General features: G+C 38.9%; 2 protein-coding genes across 4 annotated transcripts; both read left to right on the top strand.

The window, feature by feature from the left end:
* Nucleotides 1-114: 114 nt before the first annotated feature.
* Nucleotides 115-5,364, top strand: bbs2 (Bardet-Biedl syndrome 2). Of its 2 annotated transcripts, XM_055155464.1 has the most exons (18): nt 115-191; nt 789-923; nt 1,003-1,230; nt 1,312-1,437; nt 1,562-1,624; nt 1,710-1,787; nt 1,857-1,961; nt 2,299-2,385; nt 2,469-2,604; nt 2,695-2,834; nt 2,940-3,069; nt 3,144-3,315; nt 3,408-3,537; nt 3,609-3,728; nt 3,869-4,006; nt 4,095-4,207; nt 4,384-4,532; nt 4,632-5,364. In XM_055155464.1, exons 2-18 carry the CDS (start codon nt 807-809, stop codon nt 4,736-4,738), a joined length of 2,139 nt encoding a protein of 712 aa, XP_055011439.1. In that variant the 5' UTR covers nt 115-191; nt 789-806; the 3' UTR covers nt 4,739-5,364. The 2 variants fall into 2 exon arrangements, with proteins under 2 accessions (XP_055011439.1, XP_055011438.1); XM_055155463.1 differs by lacking the exon at nt 115-191 and having other exon boundaries at nt 198-923.
* Nucleotides 5,365-6,389: 1,025 nt separating this feature from the next.
* On the top strand, nt 6,390-13,597 carry b3gnt9 (UDP-GlcNAc:betaGal beta-1,3-N-acetylglucosaminyltransferase 9). 2 transcript variants are annotated; one of them, XM_055155245.1, is made up of 7 exons: nt 6,390-6,587; nt 7,139-7,291; nt 7,375-7,485; nt 8,245-8,562; nt 9,428-9,669; nt 10,904-11,159; nt 11,705-13,597. In XM_055155245.1, exons 2-7 carry the CDS (start codon nt 7,196-7,198, stop codon nt 12,053-12,055), a joined length of 1,374 nt encoding a protein of 457 aa, XP_055011220.1. In that variant the 5' UTR covers nt 6,390-6,587; nt 7,139-7,195; the 3' UTR covers nt 12,056-13,597. The 2 variants fall into 2 exon arrangements, with proteins under 2 accessions (XP_055011220.1, XP_055011219.1); XM_055155244.1 differs by having other exon boundaries at nt 7,001-7,291.

Below are 13,597 nucleotides of genomic sequence, written 5' to 3'. Positions count from 1 at the left end.
TAATTCAGATTGATCAGCTCACGCTTTTTATGTAAAGTATTATTATGTAAAAAATGAAGAGCATGCAGCAGAGCTGTGTTGGTGTCTTTTATTTTGAAATATTTTGCGGAAATAGCAGCGGAAAACGTAATAAGGCTAATGGGTCGCTAACTTGTCTAAAGCGTCGTGAAATCATCTTGTTTTTTTCAAAGGTGGAGTATTTGGGAGAATACATTTTATAGGGACAGATTGTTTTAATTTACCGAACCGTAAAATATGCAGTTTCTTCTTTGCAGTCTCCGAATATATCTTTATCCTAGCATACGCGTTGCCTTAGCTGTTCACATCAATTACATAGCTCACGTATGTTTTACTTTATTTTTCATAATAGACAAGTCATTTTGTTTGTTTAGCAAAGGGCAATGTAGATAAATTAGTGACGTGTTTTGTTTTTTTGTTTTTTTAGATTTATTTTATAAATCCGCTGTAAACTACGGTGAGATTAGCCTGGTGAAGAGCCTTAGCTTGCGCTTCATGTTGCTAGGCAACAACAGTCTCGTGAGCGTCTAATGTAAAGCCTGTAATTACATTAGTTCATTATTTTAAACTCTTTAGATGAGAACAAACTAGTTGACATACCATTACTCTGTGTAAATATGTTGTCATATCGAATGTTCTGCCTAGTTGAATATTGCATTTGGCTGACAGTAGCAAGGATGCGCGTTTCTGTGGCTTTATTATGAAAAAGATTTTTTTTTTTTTTTTTTGTGAGACTGTTCTGTTTGTGTCCCTGTTTGTAACTCTTACAGAATATTTAGACCTTAAACATGCTGGTCCCCATCTTTACACTGAAACTCAACCATAAGATAAACCCTCGGATGGTGACAATTGGTAAATTTGATGGAGTGCACCCATGTCTCACAGCAGCAACACAAGCAGGGAAGGTAAACCCAGTATTATTACATATAATACATATGTTATTTCAGTTGGACTTTATTCAGCACAATGATGTTTGCTTTGAAGGTTTTTATCCACAACCCCCATGCGCGTGGACAGAGATCAGCAGGACACCGCCTGAGCCAAAGCAACCAGGATTCGGATGTGTCTCTCCTCAACATCAACCAAGCAGTTACCTGTTTGACAGCTGGTGCTTTAGGCCCAAACACTACTGGGGACACACTGTTAGTGGGCTCTCAAACCAATCTGCTGGCCTATGATGTTCATGATAACGCTGATGTTTTCTACAGAGAGGTAAGCATCAAGAAACGGCCAGTAATGACTGAAGCCAAACATTGTATGATCATTGTGTTTTTCGTGTGTGGCATAACAAAGGTGACAGATGGTGCTAATGCCATTGTCCTGGGCAAACTTGGAGACATCCCTTCACCTCTCGCCATCATTGGAGGAAACTGTGCTCTGCAAGGTTTTGACTTTGAAGGGAATGACCACTTCTGGACAGTGAGAAAAATACTTGCTTGGCATATGTTATATATAGTACTACTTTGTTTTGTGTGTGTGTGTGTGTGTGTTTCTTTTATTTAAGGACCACTTTGTCTACATTTATAAATTGTTTTTGTCCTAGGTGACTGGAGATAATGTCAGATCACTGGTTCTCTGTGACTTTACTGGAGATGGGAAAAATGAGGCAAGTTTTGTGTTTTAGTTCTTGTTGCTCTGTTATAAATATGCTGATCCTAAATGTAATGTTAACATTTGTGTTACCCCCGTAGCTCTTAGTAGGATCTGAAGACTTTGATATAAGAGTTTTTAAAGAGGATGAACTTGTGGCTGAGATGACTGAAAATGAGGTAAATTATTATCATTGACTGCTTTATAAGGAAAATATCTGATTAAGTGACATGTATCTCTGTTTTTAGACTGTAACATCACTGTGTCATATGCACGACAGTCGATTTGGCTATGCTCTGGCAAATGGTACTGTGGGTGTTTACGATCGCAATTCAAGATACTGGAGGATTAAGGCAAACAAAATTATTATTTTCTTCATTAATAATAAGACACCTTTCCTGGCATTAAGTATGGCAATAAATTGACTAAAGAATGTACAACTACTAGTATAAGGTAGTATAGAGATTTTTATTGAGAATAATTATTGCTCAGTCAAAAATAAAAGACACCACCAGATTTAACCAAGCAAATGGAGAGGAGTCTACTGTTGTATTACAGATATTCATGCATGTGCAAAGAGAACGAGCTACAGTCTTTAGTTACTCTGTTGCCTCACTGCCAGCCAGTACACTTTGGTATGAATAATGTGGAGCTTTAGCCAGTTTCATTAACTGATCTTTCTGTCTTTAGTCCAAGAATCATGCTATGAGCATTCACGCTTTTGATCTTAATGCTGATGGAGTAGTTGAGCTCATAACTGGCTGGTCAAACGGAAAGGTCAGTTTATTTACCAAACAATATGTCTCCTCAGTAGCTGCCATCTGTTGGAATTGAATGTTAAAGGTTTTTTGTTTGTGCAGATTGATGCACGGAGTGACAGAACGGGTGAGGTCATTTTTAAAGACAACTTCTCCTCTTCTGTGGCCGGGGTGGTGGAGGGAGACTACAGGCTGGATGGGCAGAAACAGCTCATCTGTACCTCTGTAGAAGGAGAAGGTACTCTGTGTGGATTGTATAACTCTGCAGATACTTTTACAGCCTTCACTGTATGAATGAATTTTTTTGTACTTTGACAATGTGTTATAGTTCGAGGTTACCTCCCTGCAAGTAAAGAACAAAAAGGAAACCTTATGGACTCTAGTGCTGAGCAGGACCTCATTAGAGAGCTCAGCCAACGGAGACAGAATCTCCTTCTTGAACTTCGCAATTATGAAGAAAACGCTAAGGTAGTTTTGCTTAATTACATTATTCAACTTCTATACTCATGATTTTATGTTCTTCTAAGACTAAATTATATACATCTTAAATTATATATGGTATTATTGTTGTAGGGTGTGTCAGAAGCAAACAGTGGCGTGGGTGTGATTCCAGCCAACACTCAACTTCAGACTGCTCTTTCAGTGCGACCAGCCACAGAGGCTCAGAGGGCCCACATAGAGCTCAACATTTCCACACCAAATGGTGACCCTCAGCGATACTGAAAAAGCTCTAATCTATAATTCATCTTCAGCATATTTGTTTCTCTTTGTTTGTAGAAACAATCATTCGTGCAGTGCTAATTTTTGCTGAGGGGATTTTTGAGGGAGAAAGTCACGTGGTTCACCCCAGTGCTCAAAACCTGTCAGGCTGTATACGAGTTCCTATTGTCCCTCCAAAGGATATACCTGTGGATCTTCATATTAAAGCTTTTGTTGGGGGAAAAACAAGGCAGGATTATGCATTGAACTTATATTAATTTGAATATGATTTTATGATGATGTTTTTGTTCTGAGTCTCCATGTCTTTCTCTGTTCTCACAGTACCCAGTTCCATGTGTTTGAAATCACTCGTCAGCTGCCTCGCTTCTCCATGTATGATCTGACTGACAAGCCCACAGCTGCCCCTCCCTCTGGATGGGTCAGCTTTAGCATAAATGACAGGCCACAAAGGGTCTGTGTCAAGCCTCACTTATGTTCAAAAGTCGTTAAGCAGAAAATTTATTGTTTTTTCTCTTGGTGCAGATTGTGATGTGGCTGAACCAGAACTTCTTGCTTCCAGAGGGAATCGACAGTCCAGATGTAACTTTTCATTCTCTGAGGACTGGGGGAGTGTTGTCTATCAGCAAGGCCAGCAACGGACAGGTAATGAGTTTCATTTACAAGTAAGTTAAGTGCAAGTTTAGTTTTTTACTTAAGCATCAGTTAAATATAAAAGCAATTTGCTTTTATATTATAATATAATATATTATAATATTTATTAAGATTATTTAATTTATTTTCAGATAATTTTCAAAACTGATGACATTGACCTGGCAGGGGATCTTGTCCAGTCATTGGCATCATTCTTAGGGATAGAGGACCTATCAGCAGAAGCAGACTTCCCTGGATACTTTGAGGAGCTCCGCACCACACTCTCTGAGGTGAAATGTAGTTTGTTTGTGAAACTAATGTTGACCCCCCACAACAGTTAATAAAAAAAATATATTTTTGAAAATATATTTTTGTCAGGTGGATGAGTTCCACTCAGTCCATCAGAAGTTAACTGCAGATATGGCTGACCACTCTAACTATATCAGGACTATGTTGGTACAAGCAGAAGATTCTCGTCTCATGGGTGATATGTATGTTTTTCAAAACAATTACATTATCATTAATCTTTTACCTTTTATTTGGATCACACACATCACGTTGTTCTTATACCAGTTTGTGAACACATTTAAACTGTTGAGTAACTGCTTTGCTACAACTAAATATCATGTATTGTATAAGAAATACTTTTTTTCACTTTGTTTTCTAGGATATCTATGAAGAAGCGCTACAGAGAGTTATATGATTTAAACAGGGATCTGATAAATGAGTATAAGATCCGCTCCAACAATCACAATGCTCTACTCTCCTGCCTTAAATCTGTAAATCAAGCCATCCAGAGGGCTGGGAGACTGAGAGGTAAAACACTAATACATACACTGAATATTTCCTCATGTGTAAAAGCTTATTTGTGTGTGATGCATCGTTTAATTCTCTTTATACATTTTTATTCTTCAGTGGGAAAACCCAAGAACCAAGTGATATCTGCCTGCCGAGACGCAATCAAGAGCAACAATGTCAATGCACTGTTTAGAATCATGAAAGCAGGGACTGCCTCCTCCTGAGAATGACATGGTGTTGACACATAATCATAAACTCTACAGCACTGTTGTACAAAGCTAACATCTATGTAAAGGCAGGAGGTACATTTTTGCCTTAATTAATTTATGGTCTCAGAATACAGAGGTAACACAAAAAAGTCAGCCTCTCAGCCAATGCATTAGCTCTCTCTCATCTCTATGGTGGAAATGAAGAGCAGCCATGCTAATTAATGTATTTTAAGCAGCAAAAACTGAAACTAGCTTGTTTTATGACTGTCTCAGGGTGATTCACAGGTAGTACAGTTATTTTAGTCATTTGATTGGTTTTGCATAGGCGCTAAATTCAATAGCTCATTACTTGTATTGTATTCATACACTGCCATCTGCAGTGACCTGTGTTCATTGTGTTGGAATCTAACCTGCAGATATGTAGATATATGCATATGTGGTCCAGGTGGGGCTGCAGTGTTTGGAGTAATGTTTGGAGAGAATGACACAGTGTCAGGACTGTTTAATCCATCTGACATAGTGATGTTTAGAGAGAGAACAGCTGGATAGTCAGGAAGGGCCCAGTGTCAGCCTCAGATGTTGTCTATAGCCAAAGAAGCACGTTTTTAAGGATGTGGACTGTGTTTGTACATTTTTAGATAGACAGGTATGTATTTGTGATAATAATATGAATGAATAAATGAAAATTATGTCAGAAGATTTCAGTTAATAATCTTGTCCTCTGTCTATCTTGTGAAGGCTATATATGTATATACTAGTATCTGTAACTTTATAGTTAGGGATAACTATCTCATTCCATCTCATATCCTCTTCATATGTAACCTGTCAGAAGACTTTGTTCTGCTGGCTATGGCACCTTTCCATGCAGCGCGCACCTTTCCAGTCCTAGCACCCTCATGCACGCGCTCACTGTATAGGTCCTGGCTCTCACACGTGTGCTATAGACCCTCTGCACATATGGCCTGGTAACCGTCCAGATTACAGTCATTAATCACACTGGTGTGTGTCTGGACTCTGCATTCTGCACTCGGTCCGCTTCCGCTACACCCATACGTGCTCATGTAGCCTAAAACTGTGTGGAGATGGTGATCTTCACATTATCAGTTAAATCATAACATTAAGATAAGTTAGCCTTTATTTGTCCCACAAAGAGATTTTCAAGTGTTGCAACGTGCAGTTCAAGAACAGCAAGAGAATAGAAATAAGTACCAAGACAGTACACCGATTACCACAGTGGTTGTTTCCAATGAACAACTGGACAGTATGCCTACTAAAACCTGCGTTCCAATACTCCTTCAAAAACTTTGTTTCTGTTGATAGTTTTTGCTGTGTTGGCATCTGGCTCCTGAGTTTATGTCATGTCACGTGGTAACTTCCACGGACATCCACGCTGCAGTCAAGGAACTTCAGTACACAACACTTATCCCCTGTGCGTTTCTTTTTTTAAACTAAATTTAACACAAGTTTAGTTTATTGGCTTAAAAAGTAACTAAATGAAGAATAATGAAGACTAATTCAACCAATGTATTAGATAATTTAATCAGGATGCGCAAACTACATAGTTGCCATTTTCAATAGGCTGTTGTCCGTTTTCTAAGTTTTCCAGCTGCACTTGAACGCGTCTCACGCAGATTCGCTCTGGTTAGATCCATGGGTTAGTGCCAGATGTCTCTTACACACTTTCTGTTGACTCATTCTTTTCTCGCTCATACTTGAACCAGTTTATTTTTTATTCTTCCTATTTTATCTTTTCAAAGTTTGCGTGTTTTTGCTTACAAGTCCTCCAAGGCAGTGCAACAGTTTGTGTGCAACTACTCATCCAGGACAGAGGTTTTCAGTTCATTATGTACTCCTAAAACTAACGGTGAGTAAGTTTGATTGCAGTTTTTGTATAAGTTACAAGAGTTATCAGTTTTAACAGTTAAATATGAGTTGTGCAACATTTTTGTTTAAATACCCTTTTTTAGCATGGCCCTTTACGTAAGCAGTTTAGTTAGGATACCAGCTAAAAAGCATTTTGAGATTTTCTTTTTTTTAACGTAAAATCTAATGGGATGTATAGTCCCTACAGGATCGTTTATCATTAGAATCTGGGGACATGATGTTCTCCGGTATAATGCTACCCCTATATCTACTTATATAAGAGACAGACACACCCCCTTATAGTCATGGAGTTTATCTGTGAAAGTGGTTGCCTTAATCGAGGAATAAATAGCAGCCTAATAAAGAAGCCCATATAGAATGACTATTTTGTGCTTTTACTTACATCTGCTTCAGCCTTGTGCCTACTGGGAGAGTTTGACCCTCATAGCAGTGAGATGGAGGGAATAAAAAGAAAGAGGGGATGCCAGCGAGACGTGGCCACAGTGTCCCACAGATGGTGGCCACTAAAACAGCCTTACTAATCTGGTGTAGGTGATCTACAATGCACAGAAGTCCTGACGTGAAGTTAGATCAGACTTTAACTCCAGTATGGTGCACATGAGGAGGCTCTTGCGAGTGAAGGGAGATGTTCTGTGCAGTATGCTGCTTCTGCTGCTCTTCTGTCTGCTGTTTTATGCCCGGCAGGTAGGTCTTATACCTCTACAAAGACTTTAGGTGGTACACTCCGTACTCTATACACTATTGTGTTTTGTTTTGTTTTACTGAAGGTGATACTGTCCTCTGGATGGGACAGACCCCTCTTGAAACTGGAGGTGAACAGCTCTACCAGCTCCAGTCGAACTCTTCTGGGCGCTAATAGATCCAAAGTAAAAATTATTGTAAGAAATTCCATTTATTTATTATTTGTATTTCTCAGATAACCATAAATAGGGCATGGTAATGTGATAATAAAAATGTATCCTGATCTGATTCATGTGACTCTATGATCATTTAGTGACCCACCCCCTCTGTATAGTTACTCTCAATATCGCAAATCAGTTTTTCTCTATATAATGCAGCTGTCTGCTCAAACCATCAACTGTATAGATAAATGCACATAGCTGACGTACTAGCTGCCGCGTTTCAAATTGGAAGTGTGCATGGGGCCTTTCCAATTGACTTTACACTGGAAAATTGTCTGTAACTGCTGTAGTAAGCTTTGTCATTTTGGTCTTAAAATGTTTGTAGTAACCCAGTCTACATGATCTTGATGTTTTTATTTTGATATTTTGTATATAAATAAATTCCTATTCCTAATATGGACCTGGCTCCAAATTTTCCCCTGTAACTGCAAGCCTCAATGAGCTTTATTTGACTAGAGCTGAACACTATGGGTGACTTTACACTCCCTTAGTCCATTCCTTTATACAGTCTATTTCTCAACACATTTTCCCCATCCACTCCTCCTATTAGTCAGCCTCCATCATGCTCTGAATGAGTGACAGCTGCTTTGAACCAGTCACAGTGAAGAGTGATCTTACAGAACAGGCAGATGACAAATTAAAATGACCAGCTTCACACTGTATTAAACAATGGTATGAAAATATTGATTAATCTTATTCTTCTGTACTCTTCTATCTCTCCATTATTTTTTCCAGCCTGCCACGAGACTCGCAGATCCAAAGCTGGACACTCATAAGCCTCAGACCAAAACCAAAACTCCACAGGCCAAGTCCAAAATCCAGGTTAAATCCAAGGGGAAATCCAAGTCGAGACGCAAGAATGCAGCCAAACCAACCAGGCCTCCTCTGCCCACTCTGCCCCCATTCGACTTCGAGGGCTACCTGAAAGCAAAGGACAACCGGAACTTCAGCCTCCTCATTGACCAACCTGACAAATGCCACATAGATGGACAAATCGCCCCGTACTTGCTTATTGCTGTAAAATCTGTGGCAGCTGATTTTGATAAGCGCCAGGTAAGATTTGTCATTTGATTGATTTGATTTATTGTCATTGAATGAAAAAGTAAGAAAAAGCATGAACATGTTTAAAGGGCCCATATTACGCTATTTTCTGATCTATGTTTTAATGTTGTTTCCTCATCACAAACTGACCTGGAGTTGTGTTTTGTTTCATTCACACATGTTTAACACTCAAATCCTGCATATTTAGGCTTAGAAGTTCTTCTCTCAAACAAAAAACACTCTGTTCCACCTTGTGATATCATGTGGTAATGCTCCACTGTGTTTTTAAACTCTATACACCTTCACTAGAATCATGGGTAATTTCAGACATGGATTTGTCCATCTCTACTGAACAAGAGGTAAAAGGTAGCTGTTGACTTTAAAACTACGGCTGCATGACATCACAAGGTGGAACAGAGCATCCTGAGCTTTAGAGGTATAGACAGACTAGTAATAAAGTGTTACTCAAACAAGTGTGAATGAAACAAAATCAACCCCAGATATGTTTTAATGAGATAACAGCATTATAACATGGCTTAAAGATCACAATAGTCAATTTGGCATAATATAGGACCTTTAACCCCTTAACACCTGAATTTATATAGAAGTTTTGTGTGTGTTTTTGCCTTTAAGTAGATGGTAAATTAAGTTGAGATTATTAATTTGACTATAGCAAAAAAAATAAAATTTAATTAAAAGAAATTTGGGTATGTTGCAAATTTGCGACAACTAGAAACAAGTGCTTGCCAAAGGCTCATGGCACTAACCAGCATTGTGGGAGTGCAGCCGCTATCTCGGCTTATATCTTGATCCAAACGGTTTGTTGAATATTTGTGACAGTCAGCATTAAGGGGTTAAAATACTGTTGTTTCTTCAGGTTGTGCGTCGGACCTGGGGGAGAGAAGGGAACTTTCCAAATGGGGTCACCATACGCACAGTGTTCCTGCTGGGTGTCCCAAGGAACCAGAGTGCCCTGCCCTTATGGGACAAGCTCCTGGAGTATGAGAGCCAGAGCTTTAAAGACATACTGCTGTGGGACTTTGAAGACACCTTTTTTAACTTAACGCTGAAGGAAACACACTTTTTGATGTGGGTCAACAGCAGCTGTGAACATATCAAGTAAGTGTAAAAACGAAAGGTATGGGAAGTCATGCAAGTCACCATTGGCCTCAAATGACAAATTACAAATAACTTAAAGGCCCTGTGCTTGATTTTACCTTGTACCTGATGTATTTGAGCCATAGACTCTATGGACATAGCTAACCTGATAACTGCTGCATTCCAAACAGGAACTAAGCATGGGCACACTTCCAGCTCCATTTATTCTGGTTCCAATTCACTTTGTATTGAAAAAACATTGCCTCTCTCCCTATAACTACTGTTGTGAGGATCCTCATTTTGGTCTTAAAATGTTTGTATTAACCCACTCTAATCAGTTCCTATTCCTAATATGCAACTCCAGTTCAAATTCGACCTATAACTGCTAACCTTGTGAGCTTCATTTGACTGGAGCTGAACGCTATAGGAGGTGCCACACACTTAGTCCACTTTTTATACAGTCTTTGATTTTATCAAAGTATGTATTTGTCTTGCCCCAGTACAGATGCTCTATAAGCAGCTCTTGAAGACTAAGTAGGTCAGTTGCGTACTGTCTGCATCTATTTATAAGTGTTTTATTGTCTAATAATCAGGATGTGTGTGGTTAGCATGCTAGTTGGTCTTAGCTTTATTGTGAAAATCATTTATAAACTCATTGTGATGAATAATTAGGATGCTGAGATGAACTTGTTCTGTTTTTTAGTAAAACAATCAGGTACAGCACCTTTAAAGGAGACTTAAGTATTTTAAGAACTTTTAACCATGTTATATCCATCATTCACATACACAGAGCTGCATTTTGATTCATTCATCATGTTTGAATAATGCTGTCCTGCATTCAAGGCTTGACTGCTCAGTATACATAAATTTTCACTTACCACCTTTGCCCACGCACTGCTCTGTACTTACTTTCAATTTCTCAAAAAAATCAGACTTTGGGTCATACATGTAGGGTTAGAAATGCCATTGTAAACCTTTTTCAAAAATAAAAGCATCCAGTGCGTGCTGCAGTGACATTTCAGTATGAAGTGGAAGGGCCTATGAGTTCTGCAGTTTTCAACAGGAAGTCCATTAACATGTTTCTATCTTTAAGATGTTTTAAATCAATATTGCCATTTACAATGAACAAAATGTGAATGTGAATGTAAAGACACTTTTATAAAATTTGTATCTTTGCTTTAATTTCTTAAATAATATTCAAGAGTTTTAGGCAACAGAGTGTCTGTGCCCTTTTTACCAGGTGTTTTCTTTACAGGTTCATCTTCAAGGGTGATGCTGATGTCTATGTAAATATTGAGAACATTCTGGAGTTGCTGGAGGGTCAGGAGCCAGAGGAGGACCTGTTTGTTGGTGATATTATTGTGAAGGCCAGACCCATTCGCCGACGCAGCTCAAAGTACTTTGTTCCAGAGTTTGTGTATGGAGGCACTCTGTACCCATCTTATGCTGGAGGAGGAGGATTCGTAATGTCTGGGTTCACAGCTCGGAGACTTAGCTCAGCATGTCAACAGGTACTAAACTTAAACGTAAACTTGATGAAGAGCTATATAATATTTGATAAGCCACGGTCTCTTTTACCTTTAGTTCTTCACATTAAGACACAGTAACTCATAATTAAACTAAACAATTACCTTTAAAGGTGCACTGTGTAACTTTCTGGTGGAGGGTCTACCACCTGCTTGTCTCCATGGAAATGTTATTGCTTTGTTTAGAATGTCCCACATTAAACTCATATGGCATTAAACTCATCTATCTCCATGGAGACAAGCCCACAAAGCCTCCAGGTCAAGTTACAGTTCAGATCTGTGGAGAGGTGAGCTCATTCACTGTTAGAACGCCTGTTTTTCATAGTATTTTTAAGCAATAAAGCACCTGTAATTTAATGAATTAGGGCTATATCCATGGAAACCCCCTACCAGAAAAGTTACAAGGGTACCTTTAAATTATATCTCCTAGTCCTAGTTTCCTAGACATTAAGTCTTGCAGTGCCTTTCCATTACCCTTGTGAAAAGATATCTCCTTTGTGTTGGTATTGTGTTGTTTTTCTGTCCTATAGGTGGAGCTGTTTCCCATCGACGACGTATTTTTGGGAATGTGTCTTCAGCAGATTGGAGTCAAACCCTTGCGGCACCAGGGCTTCCGGACATTTGGGATACCCCGCCCCTCCGCCGCACCTAATCTCCAAACATTTGACCCGTGTTTTTACCGTGAGCTGATGGTGGTCCACAGCTTGAGTGTCCCACAGATATGGCTGATGTGGAACCTGCTGCATGACTCTAAAGTGAGTTGCCACAACAGAGCGCAGGCCACCTCCAGACCTTTCTCCTGGAGGTTTGACAACAGGCCCCAAACAAAGGGGACAGCAGACACAGACTACGGAGAAACAAGAGTGTTTGTCATACACTAGAGTCTTAATGTCATACATGAGAGAAAGTGGGGATGGTTCTTTGCACTAAAAACACCACCTTCATAACGTACCACTGCAAACTAATAAAGAAAATGTGTCTAAATCAGGGCTAAATTAGGCTTAATAGGACAGGGAATACTCCAGTGCTATCTGGAGATTTGCCAAGCTGTGCAAGAGAATCTGGCTGTAGACCTCCACGCAGAAGATCTCCACCAGGATGACCCTCCACCCACTTTTTTATTAGTTTTTTATCTTATTAAGAAATTAAATTATCTGCTGTTACTAAGGCAACAGGGAATACAGTTGTATCTGCTGTTGCCTTAGTTCCCTATAAAATGTTATTACAGGTTATAAAGCATTTTATCATTTTTTTTTAGCACTTCAAAGATTGTACATTTAATTCACAATATGTTTCTAAAAGTTTCCTCATTTTAAATTAACTTTGTGTTGTCTCTACTGTATTCTGCTTGCATAGGGATAACACATATTCAACCTGTAGCCTACAATTATACAAATAATATAGGCATATTATGTATTTTGTCCGTGAATGTGTTGCCATAGGCCCCATGTTTGGTTAGGATTAGACGCAAATCTGTTATGGATAAGGTTAGGGAAGGCGTTTGGGCTTGTCTTTAGTGTAAAACTTCTGTCAACTTCTGTAACATTGAAAACAGCGGGCATGAAACAGTGGACTTTGGTGGTCTTTTAGCTTGGCCGCTGTTTGTTTACTTTAGGGACGTGTGGATGGAGGTAAGTCACGTGAGGGTCCTGTGGGTGGAGGTCTGAGGTTTGGGTTCCTCTCAAAGTGTGTATCCCTTAACTCAATGTTGTTTATTTTTTGTAGAAATGAGGCCAACTAAAATATGTTTGAATGAGAATGTGACAAATGTGATATGTTCAAAATTTACTTTTTGAGAAAAATGCTCTTGAGGATCAAGTAGGCTATATTCTTTGTTTATGAAAAAAAGCCATGTCTTTATTTTATTTTTGTTTAACTGTTATAAGACCCTGAAGTTTGCACTCAGCACATTGTGCAATTGCTGTTTCCAACAGTGGAGTGAAGAGTTCTCTGTGCCCTTGTGTTGTTATAAAGTACTGTATCATGTATTTAAACAGACTCTTGACAGTAGTTTTGTTAAATGCAGTTATAACTGGGTATTCCTCTCTGACATAAGCAGGTAAAATGTGCCCCTTGACTGGAGCCAAAGACTTATTATTGACACAATTATTCTTCTTAGCATTTGTTCTTTGGACAAGAAACAACCAAATCCAAATAAGAACCATCTGTTGAGTGAAAATCTGAGTTTACAAAAACATTTGAAGTGTGGTGGCTGTGAAACCAAAAAGCATTGTAGTATAATGTACAGAAAATCAGCACATTTTTGTATCATCTTTTATTGGTTTTCATATTACACATGATGCTTGCTTATGAACCTCAAGCTCATCTTGATTGAAATGTTTCATTGGACTGAAGATGGCGCTGCCACCTCAGTACCAATAGAAAGATTTTCATTATGGAAAAGACAGTGTCTTCCATTCTCA

The sequence above is a fragment of the Boleophthalmus pectinirostris genome, unplaced genomic scaffold (assembly GCF_026225935.1).
Source record: "Boleophthalmus pectinirostris isolate CB_2022bp ecotype Guang Dong unplaced genomic scaffold, ASM2622593v1 HiC_scaffold_2, whole genome shotgun sequence".
Lineage (NCBI taxonomy): Eukaryota > Metazoa > Chordata > Actinopteri > Gobiiformes > Gobiidae > Boleophthalmus > Boleophthalmus pectinirostris.
The sequence above is the reverse complement of the archived record's forward strand: the minus strand, read 5'-3'. Positions and strand labels throughout refer to the sequence as shown.

Coding starts and splice junctions, on each gene's coding strand:
- bbs2 (XM_055155464.1), top strand. CDS start 807: ATGCTGGTCCCCATCTTTACACTGAAACTCAACCATAAGATAAACCCT. Junction 1,625..1,709: donor CTGGAGATGGGAAAAATGAG/GCAAGTTTTGTG, acceptor TTACCCCCGTAG/CTCTTAGTAGGATCTGAAGA. Junction 4,533..4,631: donor GAGGGCTGGGAGACTGAGAG/GTAAAACACTAA, acceptor TTTATTCTTCAG/TGGGAAAACCCAAGAACCAA.
- b3gnt9 (XM_055155245.1), top strand. CDS start 7,196: ATGGTGCACATGAGGAGGCTCTTGCGAGTGAAGGGAGATGTTCTGTGC. Junction 7,486..8,244: donor GATCCAAAGTAAAAATTATT/GTAAGAAATTCC, acceptor TATTTTTTCCAG/CCTGCCACGAGACTCGCAGA. Junction 11,160..11,704: donor TTAGCTCAGCATGTCAACAG/GTACTAAACTTA, acceptor TCTGTCCTATAG/GTGGAGCTGTTTCCCATCGA.